The 25,134-nt window shown below is 35.1% G+C and overlaps 1 protein-coding gene across 6 annotated transcripts in view; it reads left to right on the top strand.

Annotated features, from left to right (window-relative positions):
* Positions 1-25,134, top strand: part of MKLN1 (muskelin 1) — a 377,738-nt gene that overhangs the window by 317,591 nt on the left and 35,013 nt on the right. For all 6 annotated transcript variants that reach the window (XM_070465719.1, XM_070465720.1, XM_020894367.2 and 3 more), the window contains 3 exons: positions 1,419-1,631; positions 9,072-9,293; positions 11,819-11,948. In XM_070465719.1, the coding sequence (XP_070321820.1) occupies positions 1,419-1,631; positions 9,072-9,293; positions 11,819-11,948 (565 nt within the window). The remainder of the gene's footprint in view (positions 1-1,418; positions 1,632-9,071; positions 9,294-11,818; positions 11,949-25,134) is intronic.

Here is a 25,134-nt window from a genome sequence, read left to right as displayed (position 1 = left end):
ATTTTCCTTGACAAAAATATTTAACAATAATCTTAAAATAGTAATTAGCATGAATACTCACACGAATGTCAAACTGTTTTTCCTGTCTGATATTTTTATTCCTATATCTAATCTAAATAATGCTGAATTACTCATCCTATAATACTGCTTTTTTATGTTGTATCCTTCTCTAGAAATCTGTAATAGTTCTTTAATTCTTGCAAGATTATATTCAGTTCTCTGTCAGTCATTCACAGGCTTTGTATTTCTACCTTATACTTCAACTCTGCTATTTCTGTGTCAGGAATTCTTCCATTTCAGTCATAACCACATATACTGTAGTATATTTTTGCTTTTGTTTCTTTTTATCTTCCGGAGAAAACAGTATGGAAGAGTAGAAAGAACACTTTTGGGCTTGGTTACCCTGGGTCTTAGATTCTCCATCTTAGACTGTAGACAGACTATTTAGACTCTGTGAAACGGTGATATTATTTCCTTATGGAGTTGTTACAAGGATAAATAAAATATATACATGCATACATAGTAATAATATAGGTAGAATTTAAGAGATATTTAACAAATACAAGTTATTTTTCCTTTTCCCTCTTTCAGCTAATCCAGTCCTACACAGTTGACGTTCCATTTTTTTTTTCATGAATTTGTTTTTTTAGGCTTATACTACAATTTTTTTTAACCTTTTGTTTTGTCCTGTGATGCAAGTGATCTCGACTAATTTCTGTTGATAATATACTGTTCTTCATTTTGTTCCCTAATTGTTTGATGTAGCTGAATTACTTGTCAGGAGAGTCAATTTTATATAATATAAAGTGTGGAAGAAGAAGTGAAAGACTTGGATTCTCATTCTGCTTCTGTCACTAGCTTACTACTTTCTGGAGGATATCTTTCTTCTTTGAGCTTCTGTGTCTTTATTTTTTAAAGGAGAACATCAAACTATAAGTTTTTTTAAGGTTCCGAACTACCAGTTATGAAATTCTAAATATTCTTAGAGTATCTGTTTTATGCTAGATTCTGATGAAGTGTACAAAAATATTTTGAAAAACCAAATGTGTCTTTGAGTACATTGACATGTACAAAAGAATTAAACTCTGTACACAAATGACTAAAATGTAATGGCATGTACATTAGAAGCCATGTAAGTGTTATAAACAGAGTGCCATAGAATAGAAAATAGTTGTTCTCATCTTTCCTGATAGAGTTTAAGCATTTCTAAGCTAAGATTTGTGTCTGCTATTGCTTCTTCTATTTTTCTATAGAGACTTAAGTCTAATATTGGACATATATTAGTTGGACTTGATCAAATTTCTGAGCAAACTTGTTTGTGAAAGTCAGCAAAAAGAGGCATTTAATTTTGTTTTCTGTTATTTATTCTTTGAATTTTTTTTTCTTTCTTTCTTTTTGTTTTTGTTTGCTCTCCACAGAATGGTCCTAGTGCTAGATCATGTCATAAAATGTGCATTGACATTCAACGAAGGCAAATCTACACTTTGGGGCGTTATTTGGATTCCTCTGTGAGGAACAGCAAATCTCTGAAAAGTGATTTCTATCGTTACGACATTGACACAAACACATGGATGTTACTCAGTGAGGATACTGCTGCTGATGGAGGACCGAAACTAGTGTTTGATCATCAGGTTTGGTGCATAGATAACTATATGGTAGAATTAATTAGTGCTTAGTCTCTCTTACTTTTTGAGTTTCAGATGTTATGCTGAGTTTTCTGTTAGTGATTTCTACCACAAATACCTATGACAGATAATAAAAGATGCTATTGTTTCAGTAGTTTAAAGTTATTCCTTAAATTTTTTTTTCTCTTATTTGGTACAAAATAAAGTAATAAGATCTCAGAACACAGTCGTTAATCTATGAAAACTTTATAGAGAGTACATGGAGCAATACATGTGAAGAAAAGCAAATTTAGTTCTATGGTATTCATAAATCATAACAATAAATTTTAAATTGTTTATTCTACATTCCTGAAAAATTTTAAATTACTTTATAATGAGTTCAAGGATTTGAAATATAGAGTGTTTCTTCCAATGCGAGTACAATGTATTTACTTTTGTATATAATCACAAACTCAGTATAAGATAGATAAGAATTTGGCATGTACTAGATGAAGTTTAAATTCAGGACCAGTAGAAGTCATATAATGATGTTGTAAACAAGAAGACTACATATAGCAGTCTCATAAACCATTTAGATATCAGTATGTGTGTAGCTCTCATCACCCCTGTTATCATTGTTATCTGTCTTTGAATTCTTTCTTTTATTTTAAATTCTTATTTTGTATCAGTTCAGTTTAGGTCAGTACTACTTCAGACTAAATAGTAACCACTTTGAATTCAGTAGGCAGTTTTGCTTGGCTCAGCCCATGTCCAGAGTTTTGGAATATGGGGAAGAAAAATATTTTTTAAAAAATCTATAATACTATTAATGAACAAAGCATTATATCAGTACTTGAGAAATTGGAGGGTGGTGCTAGAATTTATGACATAATCTATGCCTAATATCTAGGCATTAAAACCAAAGTCTTTATCTACTACTTCTTTACCAATTTTTGTTGATTCTTTAAAACTTTCCTCCTGCCATATTTATATTAACAAGTAGATTTTATAGGAGAACGGTGAGGGGAGTGGCTTATATGCCTACCGAGTATGTGGTGAGTGGAAAATAAAAAACATTAGTCTTGAGAGTGCTCCCCAGATTGAATTTGTAACTTGAGCTGGCTGTACATAACCCATCTCTGTAAAACTTTGCCCTTTCTTGCTGACATACTCAGTGTTGTTCATGTAGAAAATAAGAACTCCAAAAAAGTTAGATTTGCTCTGATCTTTTAAAAATAGAACATCAACAGATAACATCATTAGGGAAACAATTTATTTTCTTCCAACTTGTTCCAAATATATTTTCCAAAAGAGGCTTATGTTTTTACAGATTGAAAAAAAGAATAACTTAGGGGTAGTCTGAGTATATCGCATATGTTGTGCTCGTGTGGGCCTTTGTTTCTCTTGACTTTGGTAAAATAGAATCTCCCCTGAAGCCTAGGTTCTGTTAAATAATGCTTCATTTTTAACTCATTAGGTATTATTAATAGGACACTAGGGGTGAAGAGACCAGGACTGCAGTGCTGATTCAGCCAATAGCTACTTCTGTGACCTTGAACAATTAACACAATGTTACTAGCATGCATTTTCTGTTCTGTTTCATACAAATTCAGAGTTATAAGTTGGAACCGACTCCAAGAATTACTTGGAGTTGTTTGTAACACTTTAAGATTTGACACTTAACATTCAATTTGAGAGGATCGTGAGAAAGCTAGAGGCCTGAAGATATGTTTAAAAATTACTTTGCCATTTTAAATTTTAACATATTAAAAAAATTAAAATTCAAAGACTTTTAGATTTCCTAAGGACATAGTGGCAGCTTAGTTCTGAAGCTTTCCATATTGTTGCTTTGTGTGATTCTTCAGGAACAATGAGAACCAAACAAAAAGATTTTTAAAAAAGCAAGAAAACAAAACAAGTCACATATTCAGCAAAACCAGAAGCCAAAGAAAACCCACAACTCCCAATTCCTTGTAAATTTAGCCAGAAACAACTGGAATACCCAGAAGCTGTATTGAAGCTCACAACTGTTTAATGGGGAGAACTGGGAATGCAGAGAAAGCCTAGCAGAGGTGCATCTTAATGGAAGTGTCATGAGCAGAGCAGAAATTGAACCCATTGCAGCTACTGGGGAAATCAGTTAAGTAAAATGGGGGCTTCCCTGATATCTCAGTTTGGTAAAGAATCCATCTGCAATGCAGGAGACCTTGGCTCAATTCCTGGGTCGGGAAGATCTGGAGAAGAGATAGGCCACCCACTCCAGTATTGTTGGGCTTCCCTTGTGGCTCAGCTGGTAAAGAACCTGCCTGCAATGTCAGAGACCTGGGTTCAACCCCTGGGTTGGGTAGATCCCCTGGAAAAGGGAAAGGCTACCCACTCCAGTATTCTGGCCTGGAGAGTGCCATGGACTGTATAGTCCATGGGGTCACAAAGAGTCGGACACGACTGAGCGACTTTCACTTTGACTTTTCACCATGTGGAAAATGCCCAGCAAGGCCCATAAGTGGTATGGAAACACTGTGACAAGTAGGGACAGTGGCTTGTTCTGCATGTCCGTTGAAGGAACTGGGGGAGCTCAAGGCTCAAGATAGAGCCCCCTAAGCCAGATGAGGTTCAGTTAGAGAAGACATGGCTTCACAGAAGCTCCATATTTGAAGAAGCCATGCAATTCATTAGAGATAGAGGAGGTAGTCCTTAAGAAAGAATATCATACCTCCATAGGAACCTTGTATTATTTGGTGCAGGGAAATTCAGCTCAGCTAAATATGGGAAATCATATTGAAATGTTATTTAAATATGAAAAACTAATAAGTAGTAAACAGTGTAATCAGTAGTAAACAGATCTTTAGTGAAGTACTCTAAAGGAAAACAGTGAAAGTAAAAATAGTAGCAAAAGCTTTCTTTCATGCTAACAGCAGATGAAAATTATATTCCAGTATTCTAACATAAATTAAATGACTAAATGAAACTTGAAATTCTGAAGAAAACTACAGGGTATACATTCAAGAATGCAGATGAAATGGCCAAATAATTGGAGCAGGTGAAACTGGGCCTGGTAAATCTCAGGGAAGAAATTGAAGAAAAATATAGTAAACTTCACTAGTTTATAAGGAGCATAAAGAAGACTGGGTAAGGGTCATAAGAAATACAAAAAGCAGATAAAGAAAGCAAGTACGAATATAACAGCTAGCTAGGAAAGTACAGACAGAAAAAACATGCAAAAGAGAGCCAGCATACACATTATTGGACACATTAAAGAAGAAAACCAAAACAATGGAACAGAAAAAATATGTATACATAAAATTCAAGAAGAATTTCCTCAAGAAGGAAACCTGTTCCACATAGTGTAAAAGGATGTGTTATAGTCAGAAAATTGCCCTAGGCATTCAACTCTAAAAAATGCAACTGTGATAATGTATTAGTGACATTGAATTTCAAAGATAAGCCATTTGGGGGCAACTAGACAAAATGATCCAGAGGTAAAACAAAACTGGTATCAGATTTCTCTATGGTTACGTTCAGTGCTAAGAGACAGTATCTAGAAGGTTTTCACAGAAAAGACAGTATGAGCCAAGGGCTTGATATAAAGTACTGGAAAATGTAAAATGAGCTAATCAAGATGACAGGAGGAACTTCAGTCACAGGATTGGAGATTTCCGCCTACTGACATTCTCCCTGGATCAGTGTGGATCATTGAACATACACTTACCGTCCTCCTGCCCAGCATCCTGTGAAATGACAAGAGAATACTTTAGTAATCGTGTAGAAAAACAAGAAAGATTGCCCTTAGGGCACTTAAAATATTTGAGGGAATTCCTGTGAGTTAGAAAGCAGGTAGGATTAGATCCAACCAAAATAAACCACAACCTATAAGATAGCAGCAACTTGAGTCTCAAAGTATGTATTTTGGGGCAAACAGTACATGATCAATTGGGGATGAAGCAGCTGGGCAGTTTGCAGTTTGAGTAGCACTGGACTGTGATCATTATTAGCAGGTCAGGTGTTCAGTGTGAACACTGGAGCTGGACAGATGAAGCACTGGAGAGCTGCTGCAGCGCCCTTCACAGCGTTATGTCTCATCTTGCCCTGCCCAGTCCCTTGAGGTAGACTGTATATGCAACAGGCAGATGAATAAGGGTTCTCAGATACGAAGAAGACTAAAACAGTAATGCCCAAATCCAAATATTTGAAGATAATTTAATACTGTGAGACATGAGATACTGAACTCAACAAATTAAGACTTAAAAACAGCTTGTAGTGTGAACTGAAGACATCTTTAAGATTAAGTGATTAGAGCAATTCAGGAGGCTGTTGCATCCATGAAAAGGAAATGTACAGAAAAATTATAAATTAGAGATTTGATAGTGAAATTTTAAAAATCTCAGTAAATAGATTAAAAAGCAACGTGGACATCCTCACCTCTAAATGGTTACTAAATTATTAAGTTTCTCTGTGAAATTATGAGAGAAAAATTAAACAAAGGAAAGTTTAATTAATTAACAAAACAAAGTACCTGAAGTTCGAATATGCACCTGATAGTTCTAGAAAGAGAATGGAAGCCAAAAACAAACAAACAAAAAACCCACTCAAGGTAAAAATAAAGAAAATTATCAGAACTGAAGAGAGATACTTTTCAGAATGAAAGAAATTCCTAGTACAGCTCAGGGATAAATGAAAAAAAGAATCTCCCTGCCTAAATACTTCCTTAATGATATTTCAGAATCAAGAAAGAGAAAATCCTATAAGTTACAGAGAGAAAACTGGTTACCTTCGAGGGTAAGCAAGGATCAGACTCCCAGGTGGCATTAGTGGTAAAGAAGCCGCCTGCCCATGCAGGAGACACAAGAGACGTGGGTTTGTTCCCTTGGTCAGGAAGACCCGCTGAAGGACCAAGTGGCAATGCGCTCCAGTATTCTTGCCTGGAAAATTCCATGGACAGAGGAAAGTGGCGGGCTACAGTCCATGGGTCACAAAGAGTCAGACATGACTGAGCACAAATGCACAACATACACAAGAATTAGTTTAACATGAGGATTTTTGGATGTTGCTGGGAGGTAGGGTAATGGGTTGGACAACACTACTTAGAAAGCTTTATAATAATGTCTTCAGCTTTTGTGAGGAGGAGATTAATTTTGAACCCACCCTAACCCTAGCCAACCTTGTGTTCATTTGATGAAGTAAAATAAGATACTTTCAAATTAAGAAATAATTGGGGATAGGTGTGAGGAATAAGTGGCTATCCATCATTTATTTGATTTTAAAAATTAAATACCTATCCTGACAGAGTAGACTCAAGATTTCTTGAGGGAAGAGATACTGTGGATTACATATAATAAGCCATTGGAGTTTCAAAACATTTTACAGAGATAAAAAATTAAAAGGAAACCATAAACTGATGAACAGCAAAGTTTCCTGGAGTGATTAAAACTTGTTATCTGATGATCAACCCTCACTGAAACTAGGTATCTCACAGGGAACAACCGAGCTGAAGGAATAAGATTATTTCTGTTTTGTGTCCTGTTTGTTCAAGATATGAGAAAGAATCATCAAGCTACTGCAGTATCTTCCTCTGTCTTTGAGTTTGGCCTGCTGTGCAAGAAAGAGCTACCAAATAAAGATGTCTATGCTTCTCTGATAACAAATGAGAATAGCCACATCAAAAAGAAAGTTAAATATCCTCCAAAGGAAAGAGAAATGCCCTTGTAGTCTTATGAGGTAGAACCATAAGGGCTAGATAACAGAGACTGAACAAAATGAGTATGAATCTGTGAACTTAAGAAAATGAAAGTACACTCATATTATGTGTGTCCCTCAGCAATGTATGGATTGCTTTTCATGATATAGTTGGATTGCTTGGATATAATGCTTTTCATGATATAATCATTTAAGATTAAAGCATAGGATCACTTTTCTTCTGAGTGCCAGGGGCATGAAAACTTTGACATCGTAGTTTTTGAACCGTGCTTCCCAAGATTTCACCCCTGAGAATTACATATTTTCACCTTAATTTATAGAAGTCTGCCAGAAACCTGGGAAATGTCAAGTGAGTGAATCTTTATGGTAGGTAAAGATTTGGAGGTGCTAGACTAGAATCCTTTCTTTTTAAGATGAAATACTAATTTTTAAAATAAGCTTTATAATTATTTAGTTTTTTAATTAAACACAATACCAAAAATAGATAAACAGCAGAAGTAGTTTGATAGGAGGAGAGACCTGAACATACAATGCCTAGTATTTGTGCTCGAAAGTGAAGTCACTCAGTCACGTCTGACTCTTGCGACCCCAAGGACTGTAGCCCACCAGGCTCCTCTGTCCATGGGATTCTCCAAGCAGGAGTACTGGAGTGGGCTCTAGCAACAACAAAAAATAGATGTTTTATGTATACAATTTATTATTTAAGCATAAATGCCACTTGTATTCAGTCTCTGGTTACCAACTTGTACTTATGTATTCTTTCAAATAGAATTTGTTTCTTATTTATTGTCCTGTGACCAGTGGCTGTTTTCCCAGAGATATTTTTGTAAAAACAATCTTGGGTTGAAAGAATGGAAGAGTCAGGTTTGGCTTTTGAAGATGAATTGCTTGATATACCTCAAAGAAAATTAAATTTTCAATATTGTGTTAAAAGGAGGCAAGATTCATCATACCATAGAAGTCAGCCCAAAGATGGATTGCTGCAAATGTCTTTTCATATGTTTGTTTTGGTAAAAACATAACTGGGAGAATTTTGTAAAATAAATGCAAAATGATGAATAAGCTACATCATTCTTATTCACATATCTTCTCTTTTATTAAATGGTAGCAAAAGGAATAGAATGCTTGCCTAGAATGGACAGGGCTTCTCAGGTGGCACTAGTGGTAAAAAGAAACCCACCCTGCCAATGCAGGAGACATAAGAGATATGAGTTCAATCCCTGGGTAGGGAAGATCCCCTGGAGGAGGGCATGGCAATCTTATCCAGTATTCTTGCCTGGAGAATCCCATGGACAAAGGAGCCTGGCGAGCTACAGTCCATAAGGTCCCAAAGAGTCGGACACAACTGAAGCAACTTAGCATGCACGCACTAGAATGGAAAAAAGAGAGTTTTTATAAGGAGGATATGATCACTGTTTACCCACAGAGTATGTTCAGTATTAAATCAGTAACTAAATTATTATTGGTTGATTTGGTAAAAATTATGAAGCTCGAGAAAGCATAAAACTCCTTAACTCAACATATTTTATTCTCACCGGGGGAAAAAAAAGGAAACCTGGAAAGATATTTTGAAATCCATCCAGAATCTCTGCCACGTGGTGAGCAGAGCAGGATTTTAATAAATTAATAAGTGCATATAATAATCAGAGATGGTATTTGGTGTTTTAAGATAATGTTCAGTTTTTTTAGATTCTAAAACTGCACACATTGGTTTAATTTTAAATCATGACAGGAACAGTCTAAAGCTATTCAACCTGTTGCCTTGTTCTATAGATGTGTATGGACTCGGAAAAACACATGATCTACACCTTTGGTGGCAGAATTTTGACGTGCAATGGCAGTGTAGATGACAGCAGAGCCAGCGAGCCACAATTCAGTGGATTGTTTGCTTTCAACTGTCAGTGTCAAACCTGGAAACTTCTTCGAGAGGACTCCTGTAACGCTGGTCCTGAGGACATCCAGTCTCGGATAGGACACTGCATGCTATTCCACTCAGTAAGAATATTCTGTACATTGTCTTATGTTATTTTGTCATGTATCTCTCAATAGGAAAAGAAGTGGTGCAATCTAATTCTTCAGTAAGAGAGCAAAACTTTTCATTAGAAATAAGTAAGTGTTGACAATGATAAGGAAAAACAAAACTACCTTTATCAGTGAACTGTTTGCTAATTGTATTTCCTATCAGCCTAATAATTCCTAAGTAGTTATCTCAGCACTTTTATGACTGACTTCATTGCTTATATGTTGTAGCTATTTCTCTTTCTTACATAACCTTTCAACTTACTCTTTTCTCTTAGCATCTGGAAGGGTGATTTTATTATCTGTTCTTATTTTCCCCTCTGCTACTCTCCATTAAGTGCAAAGAATTAAGAATTGACTTTATAGAATTGGAATTAAAGTGTATCAGCAAAAACCAGCATACAGACATTTAATTTTTTCAAGTGTTATAATGAAAACATGGGCTCCTGCTATGAACAAAACTTTAAAAGTGTACTATGAAAGATTTTTAACATACCAAAGTGGACAGAACAGTGTAATAAATTCCTCGTACTTATTTACCAGTTTCAGCAATTACTTGTCTGTTCTTAAATTTCATTGTGTTGGGTATCTTAAAGCAAATTCCAGACATTATATCATTACAACTATAAATACCATAGTGTGTAACTAACAGATAAAGACTTTTTAAAAACATAATTGTAGTATGGTTATGAAACCCAACCAAAGTAAAAACAATTTCTTTATATCATGTAAAACTACACTCATTTTTCCCCTGCCATGCTGAAAAATACTTTCCATAGTTGGTTTATCTAGGTCAGGATCCAGAAAAGGTCTGTGTATTGCATTTGGTTGTTAATAACTCTGAAATTTCTTTTAATCCATGAGAATACTCCCCCTTCCTCTTTTTTCCCCTCTGTATACTGCTTATTTGTGTAAGTCTCATGTGTGCTTTGGAATTTCCCATGTTCTCAGTTTGACTGATTTTTATCATAGTGTCATTTAACATGATCCTCTGGTTTCCATATTTTCTGTGAGCTGGAATTTAGATCTGGAAGTTTAATTTTAGATTCCTCTCCTTTTTTGAATGGGCCAAAAAGGGAGTTCCAAGTATACTTCACAGCTGGTCCGATTATAAAATATAAAGGGCATTTAATGTGTAGTTGTCACAACTTTGGTGATGTTAAAATTGTTCGGGTGGGTTTAGGTGTTATCAACCTGATTGATCAGTTAAGTTTCCTGTCAACTTTTTATCTAGTGGCTTTAGCAGTCACTATGGTCTATAGTCATAGACTAGATTTTAGTAGAATTTGATAAGTAGTCATTTTTCTAATTACCTTTTTCTTTATTTTTTAACTGATTCTGCTATAAAAACTTATCCTCATTAACTAGTTGACTACTCTAATATGTAAACCACACATGATAGGTAATATAAACATTTTGATTGTTTTCCTCTATTGTCTTTTCCTTTTAATGAGCTGAGGCTCCAAAATTTACCAATGAGTTTTTCATAGGTATTATTATAAACTCATGGATTTTTATGTATTTGATGTTTTTAACTTCTTGTCATTATTCTTTTTGATTCCCTAATTTTTCTCTATCTTTGACCAGTGAGAGTACCCATCTCCCAGTATACCTTTGCATGTATACACACACATAATATACATATGTCTTTTTTAGTAAGAGGAAAAAAAAAATCATGAGTTCATACTGATATGTCCAAGTTAAACTTAAGATTGTAGAATTTCTTTGTTTTTGTGAAGCTTTATAGTTAAAATCCTACTTCCTGATGATGATATGTTACTTGCTCTTTCTATAATAGTTTAATGAATAGCAAAACTAATAGAATCACTGAATGCTGTTTACGACTGCTTTCTGATTATTTTTCTGTTTAGAACATAGCCCACTAGGGATGGGTAGTCAAAAAACGAGAATTAAAATCACTAGAAATACTACGACTTGTCTGCATGATCATGTGTCTCTGTCCAATTGTATCTTTGTATATAGGCTTACTTGTTTCTTTTTTTTTTTTTTAATTTCAGACATTATTTTTTCTTTTACTTTGATTTTCTAATTAAGTAAAAACATTTACATAGTTCTCAAGGCAAAACTGCCAGTATGCTGTTGGAGAGATACGGTTATTTTCCCTGTCTTTCTGTTCCGTTCCTTTCCCTGTAGCTAAGTATGTATTACTATTACTGGTTTCCTTTGTTTCTTTTTGAAGAAAGAAACAAACACAACACACATTCCTTTTCCTCCTTCCACACAGAGGTAGCACCCTATACGCATCACTGTGCAATCGCTCTGCACCTTGGTTTGTTTTTACTTCAGTAGGATACCCTAGCGATTATCCCTTAGCAGTATATGCAGAGCTTCCTTTTCCACTTTATACCTGTACAGTAAGTACTTCATTGCATGGAATCTCTCATAAATTACTCCTCTCAAGGTTTAAATTTTAAAAGAATTATTCTGAATTCTTTGTGAAAATGACTTTTTTTTCTTCTTTCCCATTTTTTATTTTACAGAAAAATCGTTGCTTATATGTATTTGGTGGCCAGCGATCGAAGACCTATTTGAATGATTTTTTTAGTTATGATGTGGATTCTGATCATGTAGACATAATATCAGATGGTACCAAGAAAGACTCTGGAATGGGTAAAGGCACTTAGTGATTCTTCTCTCATGTCTTAATTACTTCAGGTAGAAGACTATAACCCATTAGCTTTTCTTTCTAACCATTCTTAATACTTTTCTCATTTGTTTAATCAGAGTAATTCTGAATAAGAGGAAAAAAGTCTCTACCAGCTAAATTTTATTTAATTCAACTTGTTTAAAAATGCTATATGAATTATTATTATGATGATTCCCTTTAACAGAAAGACAGTATTCAAAATTGTAAAGGGATTATTTATATGTGTGCTCGTTAAGGGTGATTATAAGAATTAATAACTTTTAAAAACTATATGATCCTGTATTTGCTAGTTCTTTACACCTTCCATTTTCACTAAGGTGACTTATATGTTAGACACATATAGTAGAGTATGTCTTTGTTCTTGAGGAAAGATTTCACAGCGTTCATTGGTAATGCCTTGTAACTCTACACTCTCAGCATCCAGAAAGTTATTCTCCTAATGATAAGGTGATTAGTTTGCCTGAGATAATCCCAGTTTATATGTAGTTATTAATAAGTGCCTAATTAGAGCAATAGGGTAAGAAATTAGATTAGCTTGCTTTTCCTTTTATCTATTTGTTTTTGTTTTTCCTTTTACTATTTATTATATAGATATATTTATAATAGTTGCTTATGTTTAGGGAGAATTAAAAAAAAAAAAAGCTAACACCATAATAAAAAAGTAGATGCGAGGCAGTTTGACCCTTAGGATCTTTCTCTCATACTTCCTATTGGACAGAGGCTGGAACTTCATATCTGGAGAAATAGAGGCTCTGTGGAGGCAGGGAGAACAGGGTATAAAATAGAATTAAGTCCGTGTACTGAATAGTGGAACTTCTAACCCTTTCCCTGCTCTTAGGATGCTAGGCATGTGTCTCCTACAGAAGTTTAGTATCACCTTCTCTAGAGGAAATATGTGGCCTCATAGAAAATATTTCCAGATACTATTGTTTGGGGATACCTGCCCCCAGTAAAATGTCTGATCTTTCTGGCTAGCCCCCAGTACAGTGGTTACTTTCATGGCCCAGTTCCCCTACAGTGTTCCCCATTGTACACATGCTATTTTCAGTTAAATTGTATTTCTTTGCTGTAAATGAACTGTCAGTTAATGATCAAGATCAGTTTTCTTAGAGAAAAGGATATTGCATCCATAAAACAATAATAGGATGCAATGAAAGGTCAGAGACTAAGAAACACCTTTTGGAAATAAATTTTGTTAAAAAGTAGAAGAGTTGTAAGACATCTCCTGAGAAATAGACAAAGAGGCAGAGATGGTGGAAATTGGAGAAAATAAGGACCTTAGAAAATCAGTATAAGAGATCCAGTGTTGAACTAATAAGAGTTTCTCTAACTATGGAGAGCAAGGAGAATGTTGGAGACTAGATTATAAAACGAAGGACTAACGGAAAATTTCCCTAAACTGAAAAGTATTGGTCTGCAGATTATAAATGGCCCCTTTTGGATGTCAGTACCTTGAATTAAAAAAGAATAAAAACAAAAACCTTCTCAGTCAGATGACACATCATTGGTCATTGTAGACTTTTACATATCAATCATAAAAAGAATATCTAAAAAGCTACCAGTGTAAAATGAGGTCACATTCAAAGAAATAGGTCCTAGAATGCTAGAAATTTTCAGCAGCATTGGAAGCTATAAGGAGAAACAAGGTCTTAAAAATTCTGAGGGAAAATTATCATCAACCTGGAATTCTATTTCTAGCCAAACACCCAGGAAACAAGAGGGAAGAAGTGGTATTTTCAGATATACCAGGTTTATCAGTGGGGTATGTGTGTGTTTGCAGGTAATAGAAAACCAAGAGAATGGCTTAAACAAATTGGGAATCTTTTCTCTCACAGGACGAGAAATCCAGATGTGGATAATCTGGGACTGATGTAGTGACTTAAGAAATGTCATAAATGCTCTCAGGTTCTTTTATCTGTTTTTCTATTTTTAACTGGTGGTAACCTCATGATGGCAAGTTGACTGACACACCTCTAACATCATGCCTTCCTTCCAGATAGGAAAAGAGGAAGCAGAGCAAAATGTGCCCAGAAAGCTCCCTATTGACATTTCATTGACTAGAACTGTGAAACCTGGCTTCAGGAGAGTCTGGGAAAGCAAGCATTTAGCTTTTCCTGCCTTTGTATAGTATACAGAGTAAGGGATTTGGAAATGGCTATTGGATCATGCAATTAACAGTGTCTGCCACACAAGATTTAAAAAATGATAGATCTTTTATGCATTCTTTTTCAGAAGTCAGTACATCATATATACTAACAAAAAGGAGTAAAAGTAGTTAAAAAGAAAACATTCTATATGTACCACAGCTTCCTCATCCATGACAAAAACCACTGCAATGCTGTAAAGTAATTAGCCTCCAACTAATAAACATAAATGGAAAAAAAAATAAATAAAACTCAACATTCAGAAAATTAAGATAATGGCACCTGATGCCATCACTTCATGGCCAATAGATGGGGAAACATTGGAAACAGTGACAAACTTTATAAAAAAAAAAAAAAAAAGAAAACATTCTGAGAACTGAGGGAAAGAGAATCTATCACAGGAAAGCAGTGAAGGGCCATCCCAACATGATACCTGCACAGCAAATGTATGAGTACCCAGTTCATATTGGAGCAGGAGGACATAGGAAAATGGACCTCTCCACCTCACCAAAAAGTGGCATTGACTAAAAGTAGATAAAAGTAGACTAAATGGATGTTTGAGCAATTGGAATAAAAAAAGGTATTAATCGGTAAATAATATCTGAGGTAAGAGGATAGGAACACAGTAGGAAAAAATATTTTTAAAAAGCAGACATCATCATAGTACAGTTTTTGGCTCTACAATGAGCAGTATTCCCCTCTTCATAATAATGCAAAAACTAAAATCAATTTAACCAAAAATTGGGATAAAATTTAGTGGGAAGATAACATGAGAGTAGTAAAATTCTTTGTCTACTATAACAGGAAGTCAGTAGGTGCTGATATTATGTAAAACTATGGAAAGAAATGGGCTTCCATTGTGGCTCAGCTGGTAAAGAATCCACCTGCCATGTGGGAGACCTGGGTTGGGAAGATGCCCTGGAGAAGGGAACGGCTACCCACTCCAGTATTCTGGCCTGGAGAATTCCATGGACTGAAATTCCATAGAAAAGAAATATTCTAAGAAATGACTAATAACATTATTTATCATGTCTAGAATTGTCTGTCTTGTTTACTCATTTATTTTCTACTACCATAGGATAATGTGGAGGTATATGATTTAATCTTTGATTTCCTCTAGATTTTAAAACTTAGTCTGATTTTTCATTAAAATTACTAGGAAGATGGAAGTAATAACCCCCTACAATTCTGACATAGCTCTGCCTGAAAAAAAGGTAGTGAAAATAGTAATTGATTCAATAGGTATGTGTTAAAAACTTCTACATGTTGGCTCATGCTAGACTAGGGATACATTGGAACTATATGATCATGGTCTCTCAGAGTGCTTATAATCCATCTAGTAAGTAATATTCTGATGGATTATAGTTGTTCAGTTGCTAAGTCATGTCCAACTCATCGTGACCCCATGAACTGCAGCTTGCCATCCCTGTCCTTCACTCTCTCTGAGTTTGCTGAAGCTCATGTCCATTGAGTCGATGGTGCTATCCAGCCATCTCATTCTCTGTCACCTGCTTCCGGTGCCCTCGATCTTTTGACCATCAGGGTCTTTTCCAATGAGTTGGCTCTTCACATTAGGTGGCTGAGATATTGGAGCTTCAGCTTTAGCATCAGTCTTTCTGATGAATATTCAGAGTTGATTTCCTAATGACTATTCTTTATTTAGACCCTAAATGCCAGTTACTAAGCATGGAACTTCATAAATAGTTCTAATTGGTAGTATTATTCTCATTTACCAGATGAGAAAAATTGAACTTAGTGAAGTACTATCTCATTAATATACAGCTAGATAATGATACAGCCAGGGTTTAGAAGTTGAGGTGCAAAGAAGGTTTTTTGTTTGTTTTTTTTGAGGTGCAAAGGTTTTTTGTTTTTTGTTTTCTTGACCATACTAAAGTGCTCCCCAAGGTTAAAAGGAAAAAGTGGCGAAGTGATAGTGGTAAAGATTCAGCAAAAAAAAATGCACTGTGACAATATATAGGCTTTAATGACTATCATTTGAATATTTTTTAAATGAATTATTATTATTTAGTAATTTGCAGAATTGGTCAATATATTTCATTCATTGCTATGGCTAGCTTTAGGGCCAGCAATGAATGGCCCCAGTTGTTCTTTTTGTTCAATTTTGTTTTGATTATAAGAGTAATAATATGCTCATTGTATTTGAAAAATACAGAAAGATGTAAAAAAGAAACTATATCAAACCATTCAGACATAATCTGTTAACATTTTAATGTATTTCCTTCTAGTCTTTTTAAGCTTATTTATTTTATAAAATTTAGCACAGTTTTATATTCTGCTCCTGGAGAAGGGAATGGCAACCCACTCCAGTATTCTTGCCTGGGAAATCCCATAAACAGAGGAGCCTGGTGTCCATGGGGTTGCAAAGAGTCAGATGTGACTGAGTGACTGACAGTGCTGTTTTTAAACTTACATTAAACTGTGGTATTTTTTTTGGTTATTATGGTTTTATTGTCAAAAGATAAGTGAATTTATTGCTTAACTACTGCTTTAATCAACTTTTATAAAATGAAAATAACTAATATTGGTATGGGTTCTTTAATTTTTTTATTGCTTTGTGGTGAATTATCCCATAATGCAAGCAAGTTCTTTTGTTAATTTAATAGTAATTGTTGATCATCTACTAACATCTAAGTTTGGGCTTCTCCCTTCCTTTCTCCCAATATATTTCAGTGCCTTATATATGCCAAGTATGTTTAGGTTCATAGCTGTGGACTAGAGGATAAGATCCATTGTCTCAAAGGACTCATTTTAGTGAAGAGAGACCTACACTTGCTTTCTAAATACTGTGATGAAAAAAAATTGAATGCTATAATAGTGAGTAACATGAGAGGATCCAGTTAGATAGAGTAGGTTGGGAAACTGTTTCTGAGGAGGAAGTCTTTAAGATTTCAGTCAAGAAACAGAGAATTAGGAAGAACTGTGTTACGAACTGAGAGAAGTGCATGTACAAAGATTTCAAAGCAGGAAAGAATTGAATGTGTTCCCAAAGCAGAGGGAGCCAGTGCATATCAAAGGTGAGGCAAGTTATGTGAAGTGAGGTTGGAGAAATAGTTAAGTCTGATTATTCAGTGCCTTGTACAATACAAATACAAGAAATTTGTTTTTTTTTTCACCTAATAATATAGAAGGTTTTGAAAGGTTTAATGCTAAGGGCTTTTTTGTTTTTGTTTTAATTGAAGTGTAGTTGATTTACAGTGTTCTGTTAGTTTCTGGCATACAATTGATTTAATTTTCTATAGTATGTGCATATTTTTGCCACTTGTTGCCAAGAATACACACATACTATAGAAACTAGCGTGCTGCAGTCCCTGGGGCCACAAAGAGTAACACACAACTGAGCAAGTGAACTGAACTGAGTGTGTGTATACATATTTATGTGTGTACATTCATGCTCTTGTTCAGATTCTTTTCCATTGTAGTTTATTATAAGATACTGAATGTAAAGTTTTCTGTACTACACAGTAGGACCTTGTTACTTGTCTATTTTACGTATAGTAATTGTATCTACTAATCCCAAATACTTACTTTATCCCTCCACCTCCATCCTTTCCCGTTTGGTAACCATTAGTTTGTTTTGTCTGTGAGCCTGTTTCCATTTTGTAAATAAGTTTGTTTGTGTCGTATTTCAGGTTCCATCCACATGTAATTTGATATCTTATGGTTTTTGTCTTTCTCCGTCTGATTTACTTCACTTTAAATGATAATCTCTGGGTCCATCCATGTTGCTGAAAATGAATGCTAGGGTTTTGATCTGATTAAAGTTTTGAAAATATCATTCTTTTGTCTAAATGTACATTTTCCAAGTGTTTAATATTGACAGTATGCCTGTAAATTGCATTGTCCAAAGGTTATGTGTACAACAGGCTATGTGCACATCCTTTAACTGAAGATTTTTATGGCAGAGTTGAGCATCTGGTTAGAACCTGCCTAAAACTGTTGCCATTATTACTTAGAGTTATGAAACCTCAGCGGCTGTGCTGGCACATTAGAGTGAAACTGAAGTTACTTTCTTTTCATTTTTCTTTCTTATTTTTTCCATCTCTCCCTTTCTCCTTTCCTTAGGTCACTTCCATCCTCCTTCCTTTATTCCTCTCTCTTCCTTCCCATTTTCCCCTTCTTCTCTGCTCCCTTCTTTAAGTCCCCTTGTTTCTCTCTCTTTGTCTGTCTTCCTGGTGCATCCTCCACTCCTCCCCTAAGAGGGGCTTCTCAACAGTGGCCAGGATTGAGAATCACTCTTCTAGCTCTCCAAAGCCTATCGCAGTCCTTAATCTAGTAAACCTGGACAGGTTACTTAATGTTACACCTTATTTTGCACGTCTATAAGTGACCCAAATTATATTTTAAGTAAAATGGTATCTCATAGCCACTCTAGGAGTAGAAGTGGATTGACACTGGTTTGGGCTGGTGTTATTGTTGGGTACCTCAGTTTTCACAAGTGTATGTCAGTACTGCCTACAGGTTCACTGATCTATTCAGTAATCAAGTCATACTAGTTTTACCACCATCTTCTCTGTGTTCTCATTGCTAGTTCACTAGTTTGGCCTGCCAACACCTGTTTGACCTCTGTCTCTAGTATTCTTCTTCCTGTGTATCCCATCCCTCCCCCAACCCTTTCTTCACACTTTGAGCAGAATGCAACTGTTTCTGTGTTACCAATTAAGTACAGAACCATATACTGACGTTTGTTCAACAAACATCTTTTGGTCACCTTCTAGGTGCCAGATAATCTAAGAACTAGGGATCAAACTATAAGTAAGAGCTCTAACTTCATGGATCTTATAGTTGTGCATAGGGAAAAAAAGAAGTAGATTAACACCTTATCTTTTGATTAGTACTAATAAGATAAGAAAATACCCTTATTTTTGGCCATATGACACAGGTTGTGGGATCTTAGTTCCTGAACCAGAGATCGAACCCAGACCCCTAGCAGTGAAAGCTCCAAGTCCTTATCACTAGACCACCCCAGGATTCCCAGAAAATCTTTTAAAAATGTAAACCTGGTCATTTTTCTCTCCGTTGCTTAAAATGGTTTTATTTAAATTGTTCTTCTTTTCCCTCAGATTAAGTCTAAACTCAGCCTAACTCACAGATTCCTTTATGATATGCCTCAGCTTAGGTTAGTTCCCCATTCTTGATATCCACCCTAACCTTGCCACTAATTCTTTTTTTCATGACCACTGAATATTAATTATCGATGGCATATTTTTTCATGCCTTTGAGTTTTTTCCCATACTGTTCTCCCTGCCTGAGTCACTCTTTCCTCCTACCTCCAAAGTGTAGCTGATTTTTGCTCATCTTTCAGATCTTAGCTTATAGAGCATTGTCTCCTGAAATTCTTTAACTCCTCAAACCCAGGTTAGGGATTAGAGCATATTGTTTTAACCTTAGTTGTTAACATGATTCTGAATATTCATCTGGCAGTATAATCTTGACTCTGCTTTTCAAAACCTGAAAAAAAAAAAACTGCTGAAATACACAGACTTTATTCAGGATTTCTTAAAGAGTATGCAATTTTTTCAGTACTCTTATTCTAAAATTTTTTTCACTGGCTTAAGTTAGACCAATTAGAAGACCTCATGTCAGAACTATGGTATGTGTATTGTCCTCCGATAGAGTTACTTTTAGCTGATTTTTAAAAGTCTGCTTAAATTTTAATTTTATCTTGCTAAATAATAATTTATTTTGTAAGCCATTGAAAGTCCTTTTAAGGACAAGACAGTACTATTTAAACTTCTATATTATTAAATATTCTTAGAAAATAGCAATTTTATTATATGGATGCTCTGTAGTTTATTTAAACATTCTATTAACTTCTTCTAAACCTGTTTTATTATAGTTAATTAGTATAATTTGAGGTGGACTTAATACGTAATTGCTATGTTTCTATGATTCAGTAATGTGAGTTATTTGATTAAAACTGCTCTTATGTGAGCTTCAAAATGGATTGTTTACAGTCATAGAAGAAATTAGTATGAACTGTTGAGACTACCAATTAGAGATAGTATATCTAGTTGTAAAATTACTGCTCCTTGTTATAATTTCTTATTGTGTCAGATACTGTAAAATCTTAAATGATTGCTATTTATAATTACTTAAATGAATTAACTCAGATTTAGCCTTTTAAGATCTAAAGAAGCATCAATTCTTTTTTTTTTTTCAACTCTAATTTTTTTAACTAGAGTACAACAGTTTTATGTTTTCCTTAGAAGGAAATTACAGTTTAAATCAGTGGATTGACAGCTATTTAGAAAAAAAGGATTTACTGGTATTGTGTCTAACACATACATAATTACATCAAAATTCAGCACATCAAAAATTTGAGTTTATTTCTGAATAACTTTTGGCAATAGGTCTGTGAACACAGGGGGTTTAGCAGACTTCCCATATGTAAGCTCTGTTTAACACTAATTGAAAATTATGTTTAGAAGATCTGTCACACAACCAGAACTTTATGGTTTGCTCTAGAAACTCAGCTGACAGTAATGGAACTGCTTTCTCATATTTGTTTTTTTTTTATTCAAGGAACAAACATATATTGTGTCTTCAACATTTGCCAGATACTAAATAGGGCACTGATGATACAGAAATCTTACAAACATCTAGTTCCTATTCTATAGTAATTAGTGTGTTTACTTGTTGTGTTCCTTAAATTCTGTCGACTCTTATTTTCCTACATCTGCCAGTGTTTATACCATTCTGTCCTAACCATAGTGGCAGATTGTTATAATTGAAAGAATAGTGAATTCAGAATCAGAGGATTTGATCTTTCTTCATCTGGGTCTGCCACTCATCCTTCTGTAGCTTTGGCAAAATTGTAATTTCTCTGGACCTGATTGTTCATCTGAAAACAAGGGGATTGGACCAGTTGATCTTAAAGGCTCATCATCTAGCTCCAAAATTTTGACAGTTAAATTTTGTTCCTTTTTGCTGTTATCAGGCTGTGAAAATTAAAAATGAGGGCTGTGTTAGTCATGCCTGCAAGATTTGATTTATCTATAAACATATTTTGATGAAAACTTCAAATGCAAAATCTTACTGGTTTTCAGCCTGGGAATGTGCTTATTGACATTGGTGTTTTGTTTTTCTTTAATCTTTGTGTGTGTATGTGTGTGTGTGTGTGTGTGTGTATAAGTTCCTATATTTTTGACCCTTCTACTCTTACCAGTTAACTAAATAAGGCCAGTTCAGCAGTATAGAGAAGACTCTGAAACTAATGTTTTGCTGTCATTTACACAGATTAGTTACTGAGCTAGGAGATGGGAGTGCCTATTTTTAATGTAACTAGATTTCATTGCTTTCTGTTTAGCATCTTTTGTATTAGGTGTGCCATTATTCTGATAAATTGAATTATGTACTTTTTTTCTTCTTGACATTACTGGTGGTAATAACTTTCCATAACTTCCCCCTTTCACTCTTGCAGGGGTGTTTTTGCCCATTATAAGCTTGTAAAAGTTATTCATATTTTCAATATAAAATTTAGGTCATTTGGGACTTCCCTGATGAAGTGGATAAGAATCAGCCTGCCAGTGTAGAGGACATGGGCTCAATCCTTGGTCTGGGAAGATTCCACATGCTGGAGAGCAACTAAGCCAATGTGCCACAATTATCGAGCCCACGCTGTAGGGCCTGCAAGCCACAACTCCAGAGCCTGTGTGCTACAACTGCCGAAGCCCATGCTCCTAGAGCCTGTGCTCCACAGCAAGAGGAGCGACTGCCATGAGAAACCTCTGCACCACAACGAAGAGTAGCCACCACTTGCCATAACTAGAGAAAGGCTGCATAAAACAGCCTGCATAAAACGAAGAACCAGTGCAGCCAAAAGTGAAAAAAAAGAAAATTTAGGTCATTTGATAGTAAATGTGAATTAAAGTTCACCTGTAAAAACAAACATTCAAGAACACTAAGGACAGTTTCAATAATGAAAGATAATATAATACTACCAACTATTTAGAAAGGTATAATTTTGTGCAGATTAATGGAGGGGAATGCAACAGATATTATAAAATATCCTTAGTTACATATGAGAATTTAGTATATGGTAAAGTGGCATTTCCAGTCAGAGAAGGAAAATAGATTATGCAATAAATGACACTGAGATGTCACTTAAGACCTGACAAGCAAAACGCAAAATCCTGACTCTAATTGATGTCTATACACAACAAAAAATATTCTGGGTATACTCAAGTTTTATACTTAACAAATAAAAATAGAAGTCTAATTGCTTTTAATAATCTAGGATGGAGAAGCCTTTCCAACCTTGACAGAAAACCCAGAAGCTGTTAAAAAAAAAAACAGAGACTTAGTTTGATTTTTTGCAAATTAAAAATTAAATATGGAAAAATATTTAAATGTCAAATGATAAATGACAAACTAGGAACTGAGACAAAGGTTAATGTCCTACTTTTTAAACGAAAGACTCTTACAAATCAATAAAAAAGGAACAATTTTCTAGTAGAACAGTGACAAATGATAGAACTAGATAGTTCAAAGAAAAAAACAATTCAAGTAGCTTGACGGATTTACTTTTGTATAATGCTCAGCTCCATTCATAAATTTTTAAAATGTAAATTAAAGGATCATTCATTGAATGTTGTTAGCTAATAAAATATAAAATACATATACTCTTTGACCAAGCATTTTTTTCCAGAATTTACCCTGCTCACACATGTACAGATGCATAAAAGTAAGTTATACAGAGATACTTAATGTGACATTGTTTGCAAGAGTTAAGAAATCCAAAAACAACTTTACCCACCAGCAGCTAACCAGTTATGTTTGATCTATTCAGTGAGATGAATTCTTTGTAACTTCATGCAACTGAGATAGATGAATAAATAACTACATTGTTGGGTGTCAAAGCTAGTTGGAATTTTACAAAAAGCAAATAATGAGTGGTAGAAACCCAGGTTCAGGTAAAATAATAGTTCTAATAAAATCCAAAAATTTATGTGGAACTGCAGAAGACCCAGAATTGCCAAAGTAATCCTGAGAAAGAAGGACAAAGCTGGAACTATAACCCTTCCAGACTTCAGACTATACTACAAAATGCAGTAACCAAAACAGCATGATATTCACACAGAACAAATCAACAGAACAGAAAAAGAAGCCCAGAAATAAATCCACATACTTATGGTCAGTCTGCAACAAAGGAGGCAAGAATATACAGTGGAGAAAAGACAGTCTTTTCAACAAGTGGTATTGGGAAAACTGGACAGCTATGTGTGAAACAATGAAATTAGAACATTCCCTTGTCCAAAAATAAACTCAAGTTCATCCATATACAGAAATAAACTCAAAATGGTTTAAAGATCTAAATGTATGATGACACCATAAAACTCCTAGAAGAAGACATAGGTGAAACACTGACATACATCTTAGCAGTATTTTCTTAGATTAGTCTCAAAGCAAAAGAAATAAAAGTAAATGAAGCCTAATGAAATTTAAAAAAGGTTTTGCACAACAAAGGAAATAGTCAACAAAATGAAAAGATGACCTATGGAATGAGAGAACACATTTGCAAGTGATGCAGCTAATAAGAAATTTATATCCAGAATATGCAAACGGCTCATACAACTCGATGACAAAAAACAACCCAGTCAAAAAGTGGGCAGAAGACCTGAATAGAAATTTTTCCAAAGAAGACATTCTGGTGGCTAACTGGCTGTTAGTCAGTCGTGTCTGACTCTGCGACCCCATGGCTGTAGCCTGCCAGGCTCCTCTGTCCGTGAAATTCTCCGAGCAAGAATACTGAAATGAGTAGCCATTTCCGTCTTCTGGGGATCTTCCCAACCCAGGGATCAAACCCAAGTCTCCTGATTCTTTACCGTCTGAGCCACCAGGGAAGCCCAAAAAGATTCACAGCATCGCTGATTATTAGAGAAATGCAAGTCAAAATCACCGTGTGGTATTGCCTCACGCCTGTCAGAACGGCTGTCATCAATATGTCTACAAATAGCAAATGTTGGAGGGGGTGTGGAGGAAAGGGAACCCTTGTACTCTGTTGGTGGAAATGTAAATCAGTGCAGCCACTATGTAAAACAATATGGAGGTTACTTTAAAAGCTAAAGATAGGACTATCATATGATACAGGTATTCCACTCCTGGGTGTATATTTGGAAAAAGTTTATTTGGAAAAAGGAATTTGCAAAGATACATGAGCCCCAATGTCAATAGCAACACTATTTATAATAGCCAAGACATGAAAGTAACCCAAGTGCCTGTCAACAGACAGTTGACCTAAGAAGATAGCTAACTGTGTGTGTACAAATATTTTTGTGGGTTAGTTGCTCAGTTGTGTCTGACTCTTTGCGACCCCATGGGCTGTATGTAGCTTACCAGGCTCCTCTCAGCCATAAAATAAGAATGAAATACTGCCATTTGCAGCAGCATGGATGGACTTAGAGAATATAATGATTAATGACATGTCAGAGGAAGACAAATACTATATAATACCACTTGTATGTGGAATCTAAAAAAATAATATATATAGAAAATGAACTTCTGGTTACCTAAAGAGAGGAGGAAGGAGGGACAAATTAAGAATAAGGGATTAACAGATACAAACTACTGTTTATAAACACATAAGCAACAGGGATTTCCTGTATAACACAAGGAATTGTACCCAGTATGTTATGATAACCCATAATGGACTACCTGGAGAAGGAAATGGCAGGCCACTTCAGTATTCATGCCTGAAAAATCCCGTGGACAGAGTAGCCTGTTGTCCATGGGCTCACAAAGAGTTGAACATGACTGAGCACACAGCATATAATGGAATATAATCTGCAGAGAAAAGAATCACTGGGCTGTACACCTAAAACTCGCAAAATAAATCAATTTCAATGAAAGTAAATACTAGTTTTAAACTGGAGCTACTACTGAAACTGAGTAGGGTCTCATTCAACATTTTAAATGTCCCAGATTTAGAAGAAAGGAATGTGGCATACACTGTCAGTTGCTACCATATAATCATTAGCTCTTGTTA

The sequence above is a fragment of the Odocoileus virginianus genome, chromosome 1 (genome assembly GCF_023699985.2).
Source record: "Odocoileus virginianus isolate 20LAN1187 ecotype Illinois chromosome 1, Ovbor_1.2, whole genome shotgun sequence".
In the NCBI taxonomy this organism is placed as follows: Eukaryota; Metazoa; Chordata; class Mammalia; order Artiodactyla; family Cervidae; genus Odocoileus; species Odocoileus virginianus.
The sequence above is the reverse complement of the archived record's forward strand: the minus strand, read 5'-3'. Positions and strand labels throughout refer to the sequence as shown.